At 39.6% G+C, this 20112-nt stretch overlaps 1 protein-coding gene across 1 annotated transcript; it reads left to right on the top strand.

The window, feature by feature from the left end:
* Positions 1-1411: 1411 nt before the first annotated feature.
* On the top strand, positions 1412-17617 carry LOC104473162 (WD repeat and coiled-coil-containing protein-like). The gene is made up of 3 exons (XM_086744712.1): positions 1412-3331; positions 13631-13751; positions 17380-17617. The coding sequence occupies exons 1-3, from the start codon at positions 1412-1414 to the stop codon at positions 17544-17546; spliced, it is 2208 nt and encodes a 735-aa protein (XP_086600838.1). The 3' UTR covers positions 17547-17617.
* Positions 17618-20112: the final 2495 nt, after the last annotated feature.

Consider the following 20112-nt stretch of genomic DNA (forward strand, 5'->3'; position numbering starts at 1 on the left):
GTCTGATTTATTCACATGATTTTTTGTACATAAACAGTACGACCCAAGTTACACCAAAGCAGAAAGGAGATGCTGGCAAAACAAGAAGTACAAAAAGATGCTGCGGATGGGATTCAGTTACCTGTATGTAAGCTTCTAATGCCATCTTAGACAGTCTGGGGTCTATCTAGGGATCATCTCTTTGTGGCCAGCTGCCACTCCAGAATGCCACTCCCCTTCTGTAAGCCTTATGCCGTCTCTGCCAGCCCAGTGTGGCTGTCTCAGGTATTACAGCATTAAAAATAGTAATTAATGGTTGCTTATATTTAAGTAATGCATCCCACCCTGACAATTTAGGTGCAGCAATATGCAAGCTCTGTCCAAACTAACTTCAGAAAAGGATGCACTGAGGAGGGAAGAATGGAGACATCCAAGCTCTGGTCCGGAAACAATACAGCTGAACCAAACTGGCGTGTCCTCACACGGCCCCACTGTGTTATGTGATTTTATTGGTTGGGTCTTTGTCAACTCAAGGATCTTTGCATGATGTTATGTTACATATTGTAGAAACTATAGAGTTTAGGGAAATAGGAAAATTTTGGCTTCCTCTTTGCAATTTGACTACATGTTAAGGGAACAGTTCTCAGATACAGATGGCTGGGAAAATCAAGAAAGAAATCAATATATATTTGTAGCTAGGAAATGTGTCCCAGTAAAATGAACACTAATCAGCCGTCTGCTTCTAGATTATTTTGTGGTTGTTTGTTTTTTTTTTTTTAAATCTCACCTTCCTTCATTCTCCTGTAACTACTAAGAGGACAGAGCATGATTTCCCTTTTCTACCTTCCTATCATAGCCTCTTAGGTTCTTGTACCTTTGAAAGATGCTGCCCATCAGAGATTGCAATCTGCCTTGTGCAGTTCCCAGGTATGTTTAAATCTTCTTTTATCCTTCAAAGGCTGGCTGAAAGAAGCATCAAGTCATTATTTCAGGTTGTAGCTTAATACTTAGGCTTAACAGTGTACGATCTCTCTCTAGCCTTCACCAACGCCCTTCATTCACTGAAGGTCAAGGTATTAGAGTGTTATTTTTAAATATACTCCCAGCAGTGAAGAGTTAAAAATAGACTTCTATGAAAACCTACAGTAATTGGTTAAACCTTGTTAGCCATCACACGAAGATGATAACTCCTCCCAGGAAAAGACATAGCAAAAGCAGCTTTGACATGGATTTATACTTAGAAGACCAGCTGCAGGCTCACCGGGAAGGAATTCACAATATAGGCTCCTGGATTATTAGCAGAAAAAACAGCTTGATTCTGGAAAGGAGGGGAAGAAGATACTAGAAAAAAAATTCCTCATTGTGATCTGCAAGTGCATTCCATGGATTCTGTACTTTGGAACAACCATCAGTAGACTGAAATCTTTAAAAGATGGAGTTGGGAAAAGCAAAGCTGCTGAGAACAGGCCTCAATGCTTTATATCAGGCCATCCACCCTGTGCATGGAATTGCCTGGACAGATGGGAAGCAAGTGATCCTGACTGCTCTATACTATCATAACGGAGAGCTAAAGTTTGGAGACTCAAGTGTTGTTGGTCAATTTGAACATGTCCATGGGCTTTCCTGGGGCCCATGTTGCTTTACAGACACCCCAGCTCTGCTTGCTGTTCAGCATAAAAAGCATGTTAGCATTTGGCAGCTGGGCTACAGCACTGCAGAGAAGAACAAACCCTCGATTTCTCAGACTTGCGAAGTTGGTGAGCCGTTTCCACTGCTTTCTCAGGGCTGCATCTGGCATCCAAAGAAGGAGGTCTTGGCTGTGCTGACAAAAAGAGATGCTTCTGTCTTGCATGCTGTTCGTACTGACAATACCAGAGTTAAGGCAGATATCAAAAGCAGTGGGTTTATCCACTGTGCTGGCTGGACTAAGGATGGTAATCGTTTAGTAGTTGCTATAGGCAGTGCCCTGCATTCTTACATATGGGATGACGCTCGGAAGACTCTAAATACCTGCTGCTTTTGCCCAGTCTTTGATGTGGGAGGTTATATCTGTGCTATAGAAGCCACACTGGATTTCCAAATTGCTGTAGCTACTGAGCTTCCTTTAGATAATATCTGTGGTTTGAATGCGGGCATTGCATTTGATACACCATCTGGTACAGAAACTGGTTCTTTAATCTCACAGTCTGCTCTGGTGCTTGGTGATGAGGAATACTCCATGGACCTGCGAAGAAAGTCAACAGATTCAGATAGATCAGGTGTTGATTCAATTGCTTCTTCTTCATCAGGACCTGTGGATTTAACCCATATTCTTGCAAACCACCGTCGGTCTGATCCCAGTCCTCTTATTACTCTGAAACGCAAAGACTCTGCAGCAAGCAATGGTCCAGATTCTTCTCACTTGATCTTGGTGACTTTTGAAAGGAAGGTAACCACCACCAGAAAAGTCACCATCCCAGGTATTCTGGTTCCTGATATAATGGCTTTTGACCTTAGAGCTCAGATTGTGGCAGTAGCCTCTAATACTTCTAACATTGTTTTGGTGTATTCAGTAACCTCTTCTTGCATGCCTCATATTCAACAAATTCAGCTGGAAAAAAATGAAAGACCAAAGGGCTTATGCTTTTTGACAGATAAACTCCTACTGATTCTGATTGGAAAGCAAAAGTTTCCTGAGCCTAGTCTCATTCCATCTTCAAGTTCAGACAGGTATGTAATGCGTCTTATGGTCAAAGAACTGATGCTGGAAGAAGATTCTTCAGCATTACCTGAGACTAAGCAGAATATGTTTTGTAACTTTGAATCCTCCATTAATATACCTGGAAAAAGAAGGTTCTTTGAAAATCTTGCTACAGAAGACCAACCTCAAAGCAGGGAGCTGTTAATATCAAGAAGCACAGTTATTCAATCTCCCAGTGGCAGGAGAAGACTCATCGAAGAAGTAAAGAGCCCTAGTTACGAGCAGAGCTCTTCATCAAATGTGAGTCACCTGGATGAAAAAAGGCTCCCAGGTGACCCCTCGGTGGCCTTGGAAACACTGGATACTGAACCTACCAATCGTTCCGTGTCTGTTCTTGGTTTTGGAACACCTACCAGGCTTTCCAGCAGACCAGCTTCCCCTAAAGCGCAGTTCAATGTGATCCAAGAAACATCAAGTTCTCCTAAAAACAACAATTTGCCAAGTGAAAGAGGAATGAGTCACATATCTAGAAACTTAGAGAGACTTTGTGGCAGCTTCAATGAGTTACAACTGAGTCTTTCTGAAATAACAGACTTGGCTAAAAATGGGAGGAGGGTATCTTTAGCCTATCCATGTTCGCAGGAACCACCTGTCCTTCATATCACTTACCAGGTAACTTTTTTTAAGCTTAAAAATCTTGCGATAGGACACTGATTTTTTAAACAATCTTGTGTTTGTTTAGCTTTAAATCAAGAGGATGCAGTTTATTTAATTCTTAACAACCTATGCAAAATGTAACTTGGGTTTGGCAACAAGCTTAATTTACAATAGTATTATAATTTGTCATTGAAACAGAAACTCAGGGTAATGTGAGTAATTTAGAGGGTATTTCACGTGGGAAATCTGTGTCTGTTCCTTCTTCTTTGATTAAGCACAACTGTCTTGGATACTAGCTGATTTTGTGTGCATCTATCAAAGAGAGAGAACAGAGCCAAATGTTAGTGTACAAAAGGTTTATATGTTAGTTTAATGTAGAGGTAAGCCCATGAGTAGGGTGGTGCAGCAGCCCACCGGAAACATAATAAACTTGAGCTCAAATCCAAAGTTTGAAGATAGCTAGACCCTTATGAAGGCGGAAACAAAGTATTAAATCTCAATTTATGGAAAATTCAGATGGGCATTACATGAAGTTGGCTTAATTCTACTTATATTTCTCACCACTAATGTTCACAGAGCTGGACATACTCAATTTGTAAAAAAATATTACCACTTCAGATTTTTGAAAAAAAAAAATCTGTCAATATGTAATTATCACTTCATTACATAAATAGATTAATGTCAAATCATCATGTTCAAAACTCACTCTTACTTTGGCAAAATTCCTACTGGCTTCAATAAGAATTTCAACTACGGAATGTAGGTTGGGTAACTATTTCTGGCTATTATACTTAGTATTATTCGCAGTAATACTAACATCACGCTAATAATATTTTTGGTCATGCTGATGCTAGTGGTATTGCTGCTGAAACTGAGGTCCCTTTCAGGATGTAGATGCCAATTACAAATGCATTCTTATCTACTGCAACGTAAGCAGCATTCTGTCAAAGTAATACATTGTGATGATGCTGAAGTATGTCCTTCTCAAACAAATTTCTTTTACTTTAAAGAAATCCATGCAGACATCTCAGTACTCCTCCTTAAACACTCATTAAGGGAGTGGTGACTCAATTCAATCATATTCATTACTTTTAACAACTGTTTACTTGGCATTTAAGCAGATTCTAGCATGCTAGATACTCTGGATAAAAGCAGAGCTTTTGATCTGAATTAGTCAATAGCTTAACTTGAATATATTATACAAATTCTGGTGAAAAAAAGCAGCATGTCTATTTTAAATAATTTAGGATTTTATTTGCCAAGAAGCAAGCCCTTCTGTTCTCCAGCATGTTCAAAATAATTCTGACTTCTTAACATAAATCAACTTATTTATTTAGTAAGCAGCCCTATCTCTTGGATTCAATTGGATTAACCTTTCCAAAGAGAAGTTTTGTTTGTGACATGTAACATTTATCTACGATCTGAAGTCACTGTGTGCGTTTGCTTGCACAATCAGTAAGAATTAATTATCCTCTTTTTTTCTTTGGAAGAAAAAAAAAATTAGTGCTTCTAAAATACTGCTAAACGAACTACATTTAGAAAGGAAGACTCTTTATTTATCTGAACAGGTTAGCTTCACACTGAGCCAGCAGAAAGCACTGCTAGTACTGCATTGTAATGACTCACAAAAAGTGCCACTTAATGACACACACAGAGCTTTTCTGTGCAAGTCCCATAACTAATGCCTCGCACAGTTCAGCCCCTATTCTGAAATCTAACAGGATCACAGCATGATGCCAAAAAATAATGAAAAATAGACTGCAGACAGACAGGGAAATATTTGCTTCATAGGCAGCTAATAATTTTCTCAGAAAATAGTTGTTTTGATTAGTTTGGATTCAGACATCTGAACCTTGTTCCTCCTTCAGGAGTTGATTAGCGCTCTGCGAGTTCAGAGACCAGCTGGGCTGTGGGTTCCAGCCAGGCTCTGCGTTCTGCAAAAAGTCAGGAAATAGCTTTATTGCCTTATGATATAAATACCAGCCTGTGGAAAACATTCTAAGCTTTAGGAACACTGCAATCCAGTCAATAAGATGGCCATTATCGTTCAGCTCTTTGTGCCAAGTGCGTGTCTCCTTAAGTGTTTGTATAATCCCCAGCACGGCAGAGGCTCAACCTTAATTGAGATATCTATTGTACTATAAAATATAATGATCAGTGCTGTATAATCATATTTATGCATTAAAAACATAAAAGGAAAGTTTAAAGCATAATAGATAAAAATGTTGCAATAATTAACGGGCAATTATGAACACTGCTGTGCAGAGGCATTATTGACATGTTTATGTATGTCTCCAGTTCCGCTTAGAAAACCACAAAATAAACCAGAATATGTATCACTTAATAATTCATAAAGTCTGCTCACTAAATAGTCTTCCAAATCTTTGTTTATTCTGTTAGTGCTCGCCTACCTATAATTCCTCTGAAGTCACATCCATGCAGTACTAGCAGAATTTATATTCTTTGTAGCTCATAGCCATAAAGGAAAAACACGATCGCTCACACTTTGGAAATGTCACTGCACTATCACTTGGGTAATGGCATTCAGTCACCAGAGGTGACTTGATCATTCAACCCTGAAAAGCAAATATTATCGCTCTTTCATCACATACAGACGTGTGATTCGGGATGGTGCGGGAGGGCAGACAGACAGACGCAGTAAGAGGATATTATTTAAAAAGAAAAAAAAAAAGATAAAAAGTTCTGTCACATATTTGTTTCTGTTTCATCTTGCAAAAAGATACTTTTTTCATCCTTTTCCCCCAGAAAAGAAACAGCTGCAGAATATTTAAACTAGCCTCATTCAAAAGCTAATTACAGTGGAAATAAAGCCAAGCTGGATTTGAAATTAATGGCATTTAGGCAAACCTCTCCAGGAGGAATAAGATTCGTCTTAATCTGAAGAATATCTTAAAACTCCTACATTTTACTCACAAGCAGTATTATGTCAAAAATGTATATCAGTGAGACCATATATTGCATAATTAAACAGGAAATAAATATGTTTTCAGTAATTAGTCACCATAATGTACTTTTCTTAGCACTCACCAATAATTGTATTCAAGTAAATTTGTACTTTTATAGCATCTTCATACAATTTACTATGAGAAACTTTACTGCCAAGGTCAGCTATAAAATAAACATTTTTTTTACACAGAGCTGGGAGATGAATAGAAAGGATCCAAACACACAGCAATAAAGTTCTTCTGATAGAATTACATGAAGTAGAGATAAAGAAGCGGGGTATAAGGGTGGCACAGTAAAATGAGCAAAGACCAGGCTGCAACCATCAGCTGTAATAAGAACATGAACCTTTCTGAAATCCAAAGGGCAATTTTGACTCGGGATGAGCTTTAGAAAGGAAGTCATGAAAATGATGGAAGAGGAAGGTGATGTGACTGTTCCCTGGAGTAAGAAACTGCTCAGCCATCCTGAAGTTTAGAAGGAAGAGATTTAGGATGACCATAAAAGAAAGACCTGCAATAGTCAAGACAAGGTGTCATTAATGCACGGATAACATTTTGAGCAAAGGTTGAGGAATTTGTTAAGAACAAGTTCTGACAACAATGTTCTGAAACTGATCAATAGCAGACAAGCAGGTTTTGTAGAGGAGACACAATACCTTTTATTAGACCAGATGATTTGTTTGTTGGATACACAGATGCAAAGGAAGAGAAATATGTAATGTCAAAAATCAATCCTAGTTTTTGTACTGTGCAAAGAAATTAAAGATTTGAGTTAAAAAAAAAAAACCCACACTCAAAACATAAAGATCATGGAAGCACAAGCATGAGGACAAAGGATCTATCTTAGATGACAAGATACCTGAAACATCAGTTGCAGAACTATTAACAAGGAGCCAAGAGTAGAGAAATCCTAGCATCATATAATCCAAAATGCTGATGGGCACCAGAAATGCAAACTGCACTGGTGTCATAGTTCAGCCCTGATCAGGACCAGACTACGCAGTCTCTCTCTCACTCCCCCTACCCTCCGAGAGACCAAAGGGAGATAATATAAGAAAAAAACAGCTTGAGGTTTGAAATAAGGACAGGGAGAAAATCCTTAAAGTTACCATTACAGGCAAAACAGACTTGACTTGGGGAAAACTATTTATTTATTACTAAAAACAGCAGGATAATGAGACAGAGAACAAGATAACCTCCCTCCACCCCTCCCTCTTCCCAAGCTTAACATTCTCTCTACTACCTTCCCCCATCTCGAGCAGCACAGGGGGGAAGAGGGAATGGGGGTCACGGTCAATTCGTCATGCGTTGTTTTACGCTGCTGCTTCATGGTCAGGGGAAGAACTACTCACATTCCTCCCCTGCTCCGTTGTGGGGTCCCTCCCACAGGCCACAGTCCTTTGTGAAACTGCTCCGGCGTGGGTCATCTCTTCCACAGGGTACAGTCCCTGTGGAATGGCTGCCCCAGCGGGGCCTCCATGGGCCACAGCTGCCTTCAGGCATCCACCTCCCCCGGTGGTCCTTCACGGGCTCCAGGTGGATCTCTGCTCCTCCATGGACCTCCACGGGCTGCAGGGGAACAACCTGCTCCACCATGGTCATCGCCACAGGCTGCAGGGGAATCTTGGCCAGGAGCTGCATTACTCCTCCCCCTCCTTCTTCACTGACCTTGGCGTCTGCAGCTGTTCCTCTCACAAGAAAAGTTCTTCACAACAGGCTGGCAGATGCCTCTCAGAATCTCTTCACATCATCCAGCTCATCTCCTCTCCACTTCTTGCAGCCAGGTCGGGCCCAGTCGGCCGCCTGGCGAGAGGCCAGAGGGTGAGGCCTGCAAGGCCCATGAGGCCTGCGCCTCCCCCTCTGCGCCTCTGCCCCCGCTCAGCTTCTTCACATCTTGTCTTCCCTTTTTTTTTTTTCTGTTTTCCCCTTCTTAAATACGTTATCACAGAGGTGTTCTCATGGAACATTCTGCTACCAATTGGCTCGGCCTTGGCCAGCAGCAGGTCCGCCCTAGGCCCGGTGGAGTCCACTGAACAAAGGGGAGCAACTTCTAGCAGTTTCCTACAGAAGCTGTCACCTTAGCACCCCCCCCCCCCCCATAAACAAAACCACAACAACTGGGAATTAAGTACCTCTGAGCATCTCAGATCTCTTCCAAGGTGCACATTTTACAGGCCTATGCTTCTCTGACAGGTTAATTAGGGTTGCAATTGGAATGTCCCACACAAGGGCAAGCAAAGATATTACGATCTCCACCAAAATAAATTCAGGATCTACCAAAAATCAAACAGGAATCATAGCAACAGTAGAAATCATGACAGGAAAGGGGAGCAGTGGAGGCTGCCAAACATAATTCATACTACCTGTGGCAATGCTGCAGAAGGCTTAATGACACACAGCACTTTAAATATAAAAAATCATATTTCTCATTCCTCTTCAGTGCTCTTCCTTAGCCATCTAACTCTCTTGTCATTGTCTTCTTGGCCAAATCCCCCATGTCTATTTAGTTCCAGTTTTTTCTCATCCCACACAATGATGTCGGGGCAAGGCGAAAACAAGATGACTAATGGGTACTAAGGTACCAAAATGGAAATTACCACTGAAGTGCAACACAAAGAGCTGAAATCAAGGGTTTAAGAAAATTACAACAGAGTTGCACTACTCATCTTATAATGCATATACATGAGTGACTAACTGGATACCTTTCCTCTACAAAAGAACAGATTATTAACACAAAGGATATGAAGAATATTTAAAGCACCTGTAACTCAGTACAGTACTTGAAACCATGCCACAGGGGAAATTATTTGTTCAGCAGCAGAGAATAGGGATTACTAGAAGAAATATAAGATGGGTAAGGAATTAGCTGGAAGGAAGATAGTAAACAGTTATTGTGATATTAAAAAAATGAAAGAAATTTACTAGAGGATTTTCTCATGATTGATTTTCAGGCTAATCTAAAAGTTTTGTTAATGATCTGATGAGATATTCTAATAAAATCTGTGTTTGGCATAAAGTCTGCAGTAGGACAGGAAGTATTCAATAGAGGATCGGGATATCGCACCTGTAATTTGATGACATTAGCATTTAGAATTAAAAAAAAGAGATTGAAGTGAACTCGTATGAAGTGCATAGTGATATATTCCAGGATTAACAGAAGAAATTTCTGCTACAACCTGGATATTCATTAGCTAGAAACAACCAAGGATGACAAAAGCTTGCATGTGTTAAGTGACTACAAGATGATTATGAATCAAAAATGTGATACGTTTATGAAAAGAAGGAAAGCAGTCTGTGGGTACCTTAGCGAGGTACCTCCCGTAGGTAATGCAATATTGGGCAACACGGCTGTGAGGTCTCACCTGGAAAATATTTAACATTTCTAGACACCCATGTGCAGGAAAGACACATTCAAACTGCAATCGATCATGAACCCAATGTTAGTAAAAACAATTCTGATTGGTAGCGTATTCTTATTTACCTCACTGTTTCATCAGTTGTTAAATTTAAGTTCATGAAGATGATCTTAGCATGCAGGCAACCATGGGCAGTGCATTAAGAAATACAAGATAAATAATGAAAAATGTCAAGGCACAGAACTAGCTGACTGCTCAGTGGGGTTCAAAGAAGTGATAAAAGACATGTTTGTTTATCGTGCAGGCATATAGTGTATAATGTCTAATCCAGGAACCCTTTTTATGTCAGTAAATTATTTTCTTCTAATATATATTTGCATTCCAAAACATAAGTTTTGAAAGACAGTCTGGCAAAACTGTGATGGGCTGGCTGCAGCCCAGATGACCATTTATAGGCTATAAAATCTGATCAAGGGGCAGGCTGACACAGATGCAGGAAAACAATTCTTGAACTGATGGTTTCTTTCTGTTGGATTTTTGTTGAGGGAGAGTTGGACCTGACATACTACAGGAAGTTGGTTAAAGAAACTTAATCTGAAAATATCCACTTATGTATGTGAAAATATATTTGTTTCTTCTGTGCTTAATATTGTTCTTAGTCTACCAATAAACTCTGCTTTAGGATAAAACAACTAACATTAAGCGCTTTTAATCTGAGAATTGCAAGTCCTCTGGCTTCTACTGGAGATAAATAGCAACACAGCAAAACCAGAGATACATATTTTGAGAAGAGGTGGATTAAATTTAGATTTGACTAGAAACTAGTCTTTGGGTTACAGCATGAAAATGGGAAGTACTGAGGTGAGATCTTAAGCCGTATTTCTAACTCTGTCACAAATTACTTGCATGACCTTGAGTGAATCTCCTAATCTTCCTGTGTAATGATTTGATCATCTATAAAAAGGGAATATTAATAGTTACCTACCCCTCAAGGAAGCATGGGTTTAAATCAGTTAATATATGATATGACATGTGTGAGCATATTCCTAAAAGAGAAGGCATATTATCATCACTTAAAATAAACATTGAACAAAAAAGGCTAAATAATTAGATTAAAACAGAGAAAGATTCTTGACCTGACAGAAGTTGCCAGCAGACAACAATAAATGTAAAGATTATTAATTTTATCATTATAAACAAGAATATGACAAAGACAGAGAGAAGAGCTAATATGAATGCTCACAAGTGATGAAAGACAAACAGCTCTGAAACTCAAGCTTTGAGGTCTATACTTGAAAAATTGGTTAGGATGAAAAACAGATATCACATAGTTTTGTATATACAAAAGTGTCTTCCACTTCTAATGGCTGTTCCAATGATAACTTGCAAGGCTCAGTAGGAAACATACTAGAACAAAGTCATCCTTAATATACATTTCCACTCAACTGATTTCAAGTCAAGAGAGGCCAAGCTCCATTGTTTTCTGATTATTCTTGAGTTAAAGCGTATCTCCATGAAAAAATTAAGCACTCGGTCAGGGCAATGTGCCTGTCTCATTTACAGTCTACTTTTTCTAGAATTCATTAACTGAACTACAAGTTTGAATAAACTCTGCTATTTCAACCTGAATTCTGAAAAATGAAGTACTTCTTAGATGTACTAATCCACAATGTGCAGAAATGAAAAGCTTTGCACAAATATCTGTACAGGGAAATAGCATCTTTGCAATGTAACTGCAAAGCACATGCTCATTGCTGAACATTTAACCCATGAATTTTAAGTGTATTTCGGTTCAATAGAATCCAGTGCTATGTAATTTGAAGAGACCTAAAAATGACAAAGAAGTTCTGTTGCATAATTATAGCTGTAATAAAAAGTTACTATAGGTTTATGACTAAGAAAATGATAATTCTTTGATGCATTCCTTAGGTATTTCCCTGTTAATTATACAGCAACAAATTTCTGTCTATTTTAAATAGGGAAAGAGGTGAGCAGACCTTTGGAAGTTGCAAAGTTTATGTTTTTAATTGAAAGACATTTTTATTATTCTTACCTCTTCAATCAATCATAATACATAAATAAATATTTATGCATTTATGAGAGTGGGGAAAAAATACTTTTGCAACAGTTGGTAGACATTCTGATTTCCTGAATCCAACGTGGTTGCATGGCAGCACACATACTATGTGCAGGAAAAAGGATGTGATTGATTTACAAAAAAAAGCACATGTTCACTGAGAGAGTGACTGAGTCAAAAGACAGTGCAATTAGAAATGAAGACAAGCATTAAAAGAGACATTTATTTAGTCAAAGGTTAGATTACTACGCAGAGAAGTAGAAGATGCAGTTGTGAATTCATTAAACTGTAAGTTTCATATCAGCAAGAAAGATCGAAGGATATTAGGGAGACACAGGCAGGGTAGGACTAGAAGAGGAGTTAGGATAGATGATGTCTTTTCAACCCATTCTAAAACATTAACTTCTGAATGTACAAAATAGAAAGGTCTAGGAAATGGGGTAAATAGACCGTTCATTCAAATAACAAATACGTTAAATATGGAGGTACTGCAAACACAAGGGATGCCAAAGGAAAATAAAAAACAAACAAAAATATGGGAAATACACAGGTGGAAAGTATGGAGAGGAAAGAACAAAATGAAATTCATAGGACAAAGTATAGCAAGATTATTTGGAATAAAATGTCCAATTCACATATATTGTATAATAGCATTGAGTCACTGGAAAATTTTTAAAGCTAAAATGACTTCAAATGATGGCAAATAGGAAAATGCAAATGCAAATACATATCCACTCCATATTAGCTGAATTATTTTGTGGTCCTTGCACTTTGCAATAATCAGAATAAGGGAACACAAAGGCGTCAGTTCTCAAGGCCAGCTAAAATTCATGAAGGACGAATATGCCACCTTTATATTCAAGTGTGTTCTTTTATCATAGAATCATAGAATGGTTTGAGTTGGAAGGGACCTTCAAAGGTTATCTAGTCCAACCCCCCCCGCAAGGAGCAGGGTCATCTCCAACCAGATCAGGTTGCTCAGAGCCCCGTCCAACCTGGCCTTGAATGTTTCCAGGGATGGGGCATCCACCACCTCTCTGGGCAACCTGTTCCAGTGTTCTACCACCCTCAGTGTAAAAAATTTTTCCTTATATCTAATCTCAATCTGCTTCCTTCTATTTTAAAACCATTACCCCTCGTCTTATCAAAATAGACCCTGCTGAACAGCCTCTCCCCATCTTTCCTGTAGCCCCCTTTAGGCACTGGAAGGCCGCTACAAGGTCTCTCTGGAGCCTTCTCTCCTCCAGGCTGAACTGCCCCAACTCTCTCAGCCTGTCCTCACAGAAGAGATGCTCCATTCCTTTGACCATCACTGTTTTAGTGAATGTCAGAGCAAATTCCAGGGCTACAAGCCCATACATTCCCTTTCTCTCAAAGAAAGTCACAGGATTCTCAGGCTACCTTGTGATGGCAGCTTTTCAGAGACTGTCGCTATGTACAGTCTCTTTGCAATTCTCTGTGCCAGAACTGGGGGACGTGACTGGGGTGGAATAGCTGACTAATTACTATCAAAACCACCCACGTGTACATCTGAAACTGAGCAGAGTACTCATTTGCTCTGGTAGCATCTTGGACAGCTTTCTTTCAGGCATGATATGTTCCCTTCCACTGAACTGACTCTTCAGGACACACACATGCATGACCTAATACATCACATATGCAGGGCTGATGCAGTTTCGAGCTGCATAAGCACACAAAGCAAAAACCAAAGATGCATATTCCTCTTCACACGGGGCTATGAGATTGCGCTTAGAATTGCACTGCTTGATGGTGTCTTGTATAAATTTTAGCAAAGACAGACAAAGAAAAAGCAAAATGACTAAAGAACTGAAAGGAGTAAAAGCAGAAGAATGGTTAAAAGAACTCAGGGACAATGTCTAAGCCTTTAACAAGATCTTTCCTTTTACATTTGAAGAAAAGTTTTTCAAATGGAGCAGTTACGGAAGAAACAAAAGATGTTCTCCTCTGTGATGGCAAGATCCATTTGAATTTAGTCCAGCAGCTGTTTGATCTGCCTGTTATTGAAATGAAACACGGTATGTTCTTTTTATTTCTGGTATCTGGTTTCATGTGAGATTTTTAACATAAAAGAGGCATTTGTGATAGAATAATTACCCCATACTGTAGTAAACTGAGAACGCTAACTTTCTTTGATCAGTATGTGTTTTCCTTTGTCTGAAATATGTCAGAATGTCTCTTGAAATCACTTAAATGCCAAGTCATTGCAGGACTACCTATTACCAGAGTAATATGTTAAATGCCTCTACAGAGGAAGGCTGAGAAAATAATCAGTACGTTGTGTTACCTGCAAACAGAAATGCTTCCTTGAGACCTTTTGGGATTTTGCTTTGCCCATCTTTACAATCATGTGCCAGACCTGACCATAAAGAGTAGGCTGGAGAAAAATCTATTCTCAGAATATGTTATATATATATATATATATCATGTAGCACTTGAGTTTATTTTAATGTAAGATAAATAATGAAGCTCAATGTTCTAATATGCCAATCTCACGTTTCTACCACCCACCACTGATTAACTTGTAAGGACAGAAGCAGCTAGGGAAATCCTAGCCCCAGACTGGTCCCTGAATTACTTTGGCCCTGTCTGTTCATGTGTGCCAGCTTCTCAGCAATATACATACTGCTATTTTTTAATAATTTCTTCATAATTTTTCTGATTACTTTTCTCATCAGTCTAAGTATATTATGATCTTACACTACACAACAGTTGTCTGTAACAATGAACTCCTTGCATGATTTCCACATGAAGAGATCCATGAATTACACTCTGTCTTGCCCTTTGTCTTAGCCCCTGGCAGTCTCAGACACATAGGCTTAATCAGTGTACTCTGTCTTATGATAAATTAATTCAACTTTGGTGAAATAAAAAAAGGAAAGTGATAATATAAGCTATGGTTTTCTAAATAATGACAGTTACATACCAGTGCTGGCAATAAGGAGAGTGGGAAAAAAAGATATAAAATATGCACCAGTCTGCCATTCATATTCTACTTATCTCTATATTGTTGATAAGACCACAAGAATGCAGAAAAGGGGCTACAGATACAACAAAAATCAGTGAAACTGCCTTTAGCCAAGGCACATCAGGCCAGTTCAGTTTTCCCCTGGCTTACAGCGGTTTCTGAGTGTTGTTCCAGAAGATAAGGATATGCAGCTTTTGTATTTTTGTCAGCAATCTCTCTTGACTGCAGTAACACAATGCAGCTTTGCAGGACAAGGAGGATACCATTTTTTGCCTGTACTTCCAGCTCTTGATTTTGGAAACAAATGCCATGATGAAAAAAGAGGGTTAGAATTCAGTACAAAAATAATAAATAACGGGCCTGAGAAAACCTATTTTCAGCTCTATAGAACAGCTGAATATTTAATATTTAATTAGCAGACCACTACTGCTCAATTTCATGCATTAGCCTTCAGAAATATCAAAAAGGCAGTGTCTCAGAATCCTCCTAACGTGTCCCTCTTTCTGTTCAATGTGGTGCTTGGCTTTTCTGAAATTAAGTCTGTTTGTTGACAGCAAAAAGAACAACTGAAAGAAGAATCTTTCTAAAACTCACCAAAATCCTGCATAATTGTCAGGTTTGGGGCAGAAGTAGGTAGGTAGCTCTTTATTCAGTTTTGACCAATACAGGTTTACATTCCTAAATCTTTCCTTTGCCACAAGGCATGAATATTAAACGTGATGTTTTAAAATATTGCTCTCATCCTTTAATACTGTATAATTAAAGGGCATGTAATGAAAAGCGTGCTTATATTGCGATGACAGCCTGGCATTTTTTTTTTACTATGAATAAACACTTCAACTGGAATACATTGGGAAAAAGAAGTCTCCAACTGTAGGCCAAATTCATACCCACAGCAAGGCTACTGAGATCATCAGCGTTACATGAGCAATGAACTTGGCCTCATCGTGTGCGCTTTAAGCCCAGGATTGTAATACTATTACCTGAGCTAAACATAGCCTGTCATATAGTGCCCTGGTATTAGCACACAGAAGTCTCTCTTCTCAGCGGGTCATCATCGCAATAACTGTGCATAGCAGAAGGATATTACATTGTACACAAAGTATTTCCATCATTGAAATATTTTGTGGGATACACTGCAAAGCAAGTGTTACCAACGACACTGAGAATTTCAAACATTTCAATGGGTGAAAATAAAAAGTCCCAAGAGTTTGACAAAAGAGTAGGTTTTATCAATTCGACCAACAATGCACCTATCAATTTTGACAGGACAATTTCCACTTTCAGGGCCATTGCTTACAGAATCTGAAGTCTGTCTAGAATTAGAAAGAAACCATTAAGAGTAGAAGATTAAAGATTCATGGTTTGGAATGACAATCTTCTTATGATGTAACAGGTGACATGACAACATGCAATAGCGTAGCAGCCTGGAAAAGTGCTTCGTTAATTGTGTAACGAGGGGAGATTTGCCTTGGTCAGGAACATGCTTTGTTATGACTGGCAAAAATTAAGCACGGTTCTTCTGGATTTTCTACACTTCCTTTTTTTTTCACATTTCTCTTCAAAACACAGTTTTATCTCCCAAAATTAAAAATTTAAACAACAGAACATATCAGGGCTTTCTTTACCTCATCTCGTATCCTACATAATGGCCCTGCTCAGTAATGACAGGATTATATGCTCCGTGAAAAATGTGTGATACAAGGGCTCCCACAATGCTTTTCAGTTGCCACAGATTTTTTTTTTAATAAAATGTCAAACTGAAAAAAAAAGACAAATAGAGAATTCCCTATTTTCTATAAGAACTGAAATATCTAGTCCAAAAGGAAACAGATGAATCACTAGAAAAAATATAAACAGTACATATAACTTCATTTTCAAGCTGACTTGCAAAGGAAATTAAAAAACAAAGTAGTGCATAGGTTTCTTTTCTGCTTCTATGCAATACAGAAAGTGAATCTGGCTGATTTTGATGTCTTTGTTTTTTAATCTTGCCTCTTTGTTTTAGAAAAAAAATAAGGATTTAAAGTGTCACTCACATTTTGTTCATTCTATTATTTATGTGAAGATTCAATAAATAATTAAAGGACAATACATTTTATTTTATCAGCTTTTGTAAATAAACTTCAAGGCTTAACTTCCATTTGCTATACGAATTTGAAAACATACTGAACAATCTTGGCTTAACAATAAAGGAGATGGAAACTTCTACTTCTTTCTAGAACAAATACAGCACAATAATTTTCTTTGCCAACTTTTTCAGTTTTTATGATCTCATCATCATTTGGGTAGAGCAGATGAGCAAAAGGGATAAGCAGAAGTAGATGTCACTAGAACAAAATTCAGGATGGAAAGGCTGGCTGAGTTTTCAGAAAATGGAGATACTTACAGTTTATCAGAACTAAAAAAGATGCACCTTGTTTTACAACTTCGTATAAATAAGAGACAAAATGCCTCAAACCTCTCAAGACCTTTCATTTAGCTCCCCCTGCATTTACATAAAGGTGTGTTTATCATGGATTGTCAGACCTTAATGTCATTAGCGTAATAAGGCTTTAGTGCACAAAAAGAAAGCCTGCTCTGCTCGTGTGCTGGCTGACTTTTTAAAACGTGCTTGTACATTTTACATAACCAGAGCACTACACTAATTTTCTTTTTTTTTTGCTTAATTTTTGTAGGCTCTTCTTGGATTGTACTCACTGCAGACAAGGACGGCTTTGTGCCATTAATATTCAAAGCAACACAAGAGATAACCATAAGGGATGGAACTGACAGTTCAGAAGACTCTGGAGGTCACTCCTACAAAAAAAGCATTCCAATGCGACCACCAAGCAGAGTGACATAATCTCTGATCAAAGAACACTAATGACCTTCTTCTCTAATGCAATACAGAGACATTCTGCAGTGTCAGAAACTGAGTGACTAGAAAGCTGTCTTCACTACTTTCAATGTATTTCAACTGTAAAATCTGTGGCGTGGCTACACTATAGCTAAATTCTAGGGTTGGCTGGACCCTCATGATTTCTTTTGATGGATCAGACCTAGAATGAAGTTTACCACAGCTCTTGTTACAAACGGCTGCCAGTGAGCTGGGGCAGAGAGACTAGCCTCTCATTGTGGTAAGGATATTCTTGGAGAAACAATATTATTCTAAAAATCATGCAGTAACAACAAATCTAGCTAATACAGATGTATAGTACACACAAAAGCTAAAGAAAATACAACTAAAGAGCATTTATATTCATTAAGGTAAACTGAGGGGGGGGGGGGGGGGGAACTGCTTCAGGCTCTCTTTGCTGTTCCAGTTGGATCCCATGGAAACCTGCAATGTTTTCGGAAATGCTTAATTTTTATATGAAAATGTTCAATTACTAAAAAAGCTGCATCACTGTCTCCTGTCAGTGTCTTATACAGCATGCAGATTTATACATGCACACAGAAGAGAAAGGAAAAAAACTTGCAAGGTAAATTAAGGATCAAAGACATTCAGCGCAAATTTCATTTGGCTGAATGCAGGTGTCTACACTGAACTTGTCATCTAGACTCCTGTGTAATCAGTCAAAAAAAGAAAAGCATTTCTACAGCAGATTACTCATGCCCAAACATAGCTTTCTAAAACTGATCGTGGTGAACCATCCCTATTTAGTAAGTAAATAAGTGCCTATTCATTTCCACTGACTGCAAAAGCAGGCTAGGGTGACTAGTTCAAATACAAACATTTACATTTAGTCAGATAAGCCTCATCCTGAGAGACAAGAGGCAATGCAGATACATCTGAGAAGGAGGCAGTCCGACACATGGAAGTTAAACTGTCATGATTGTGGTGACAGAAACCGGCATAAGGGTTGAACTGAATGAACTCCCTAACTTTTCTTCCTCTAAATGCAAAAAGATGGGTAAAGTGTAATGAGTAGCCATGTGCGTGAGGCCTGGCATTTTGTCCTGCTCGATAGGCCCCAGCAGGAACCATGGACAGGTATGCCAGCTTCACCCTGTACATTCAGAGAAACATAAAAAGAGATGAGACTTAGTTAAGCTACTGTTAAGACTTATTTTTCACAATGGGCATTTTGGGTCTTGTTATTACTCCCGGAGAGTCTTTCTTCTCTGCCTAGGAACCATGACAATCCTGTTTAGAGGGCACAGATACATGAAAAGCCAGTCACAACACCTCACCTCATTCCAAGGCTGGATCGAGAAGGTAGATCTATGGTCTGATGGCACTTATAGAATCATAGAATGGTTAGAGTTGGAAGGGACCTGCAAAGGTTATCTAGTCCAACCCCCCTGCAAGGGGCAGGGACATCCCCGACTAGATCAGGTTGCGCAGAGCCTCATCCAGCCTGGCCTTGAACGTTTCCAGGGATGGGGCTTCCACCACCTCTCTGGACAACCTGTTCCAGTGTTCTACAACTCACATTGTAAAAAATTTTTTCCTAATATCCAATCTAAATCTACCTCCCTCTATTTTAAAACCATTACCTCTCATCCTATCACAACAGGCCCTACTGAACAGCCTCTCCCCATCTTTCTTGTAGGCCCCCTTGAGGTACTGGAAGACTGCTATAAGATCTCCCCAGAGCCTCCTCTTCTCCAGGCTGAACAGCCCCAACTGTCTCAGCCTGTCCTCATAGGAAAGGTGCTCCAGCCCTCTTATTATCTTTGTGGCCCTCCTCTGGACCTTCTCCAACTGGTCCATGTCCTTATGTGAGGGCTCCAGAACTGGACACAGTACTGCAGGTGGGGTCTCACCAGGGCAGAGTAGAGGGGCAGAATCACCTCCCTCGACCTGCTGGCCACGCTTCTCTTGATGCAGCCCAGGATGCGGTTGGCCTTCTGAGCCACAAGAGTGCATTGCCGGCTCATGTTGAGCTTCTCGTCCACCAGCACTCCCAAGTCCTCCTCAGGACTGCTCTTGATCCATTCTCCGCCCAGCCTGTATTTGTGCCTGGGATTGCCACGACCCAGGTGCAGGACCTTGCACTTGGCCTGGCTGAACTTCATGAGGTTGGCACGGGCCCACCTCTCCAGCCTGTCAAGGTCCCTCTGGATGGCATCCCTCCCTTCCAGTGTGTCGACAGCACCACACAAGTTGGTGTCATTGGCGAACTTGCTGAGGGTGCACTCTATCCCACTGTCCATGTCGCCAACAAAGATGTTGAACAGGGCCAGGCCCAACACGGACCCCTGAGGGATGCCACTTGTGACCCGTCTCCACCTGGAATCGAGCCGTTGACCACCACTCTCTGAGTTCGGCCATCCAGCCAACTCCTTATCCACCGAGTGGTCTGTCCATCAAACCCATGTCTCTCTAGTTTAGAGAGAAGGATGTCATGCGGGACAGTGTCAAAAGCTTTGCACAAGTCCAGGTAGATGATATCCGTTGCTCATCCCTTTTGCACTGATGCTGT

This window comes from Chlamydotis macqueenii, chromosome 3, assembly GCF_036417535.1.
Source record: "Chlamydotis macqueenii isolate bChlMac1 chromosome 3, bChlMac1.mat, whole genome shotgun sequence".
Taxonomy (NCBI): Eukaryota; Metazoa; Chordata; class Aves; order Otidiformes; family Otididae; genus Chlamydotis; species Chlamydotis macqueenii.

Bases quoted from the DNA above. Each gene is read 5' to 3' on its own strand.
- LOC104473162 (XM_086744712.1), top strand. From the start codon at position 1,412: ATGGAGTTGGGAAAAGCAAAGCTGCTGAGAACAGGCCTCAATGCTTTA. The intron at 3,332-13,630 runs GTAACTTTTTTT...TTACATTTGAAG, and splicing joins TCCTTCATATCACTTACCAG to AAAAGTTTTTCAAATGGAGC. The intron at 13,752-17,379 runs GTATGTTCTTTT...TAATTTTTGTAG, and splicing joins TGTTATTGAAATGAAACACG to GCTCTTCTTGGATTGTACTC.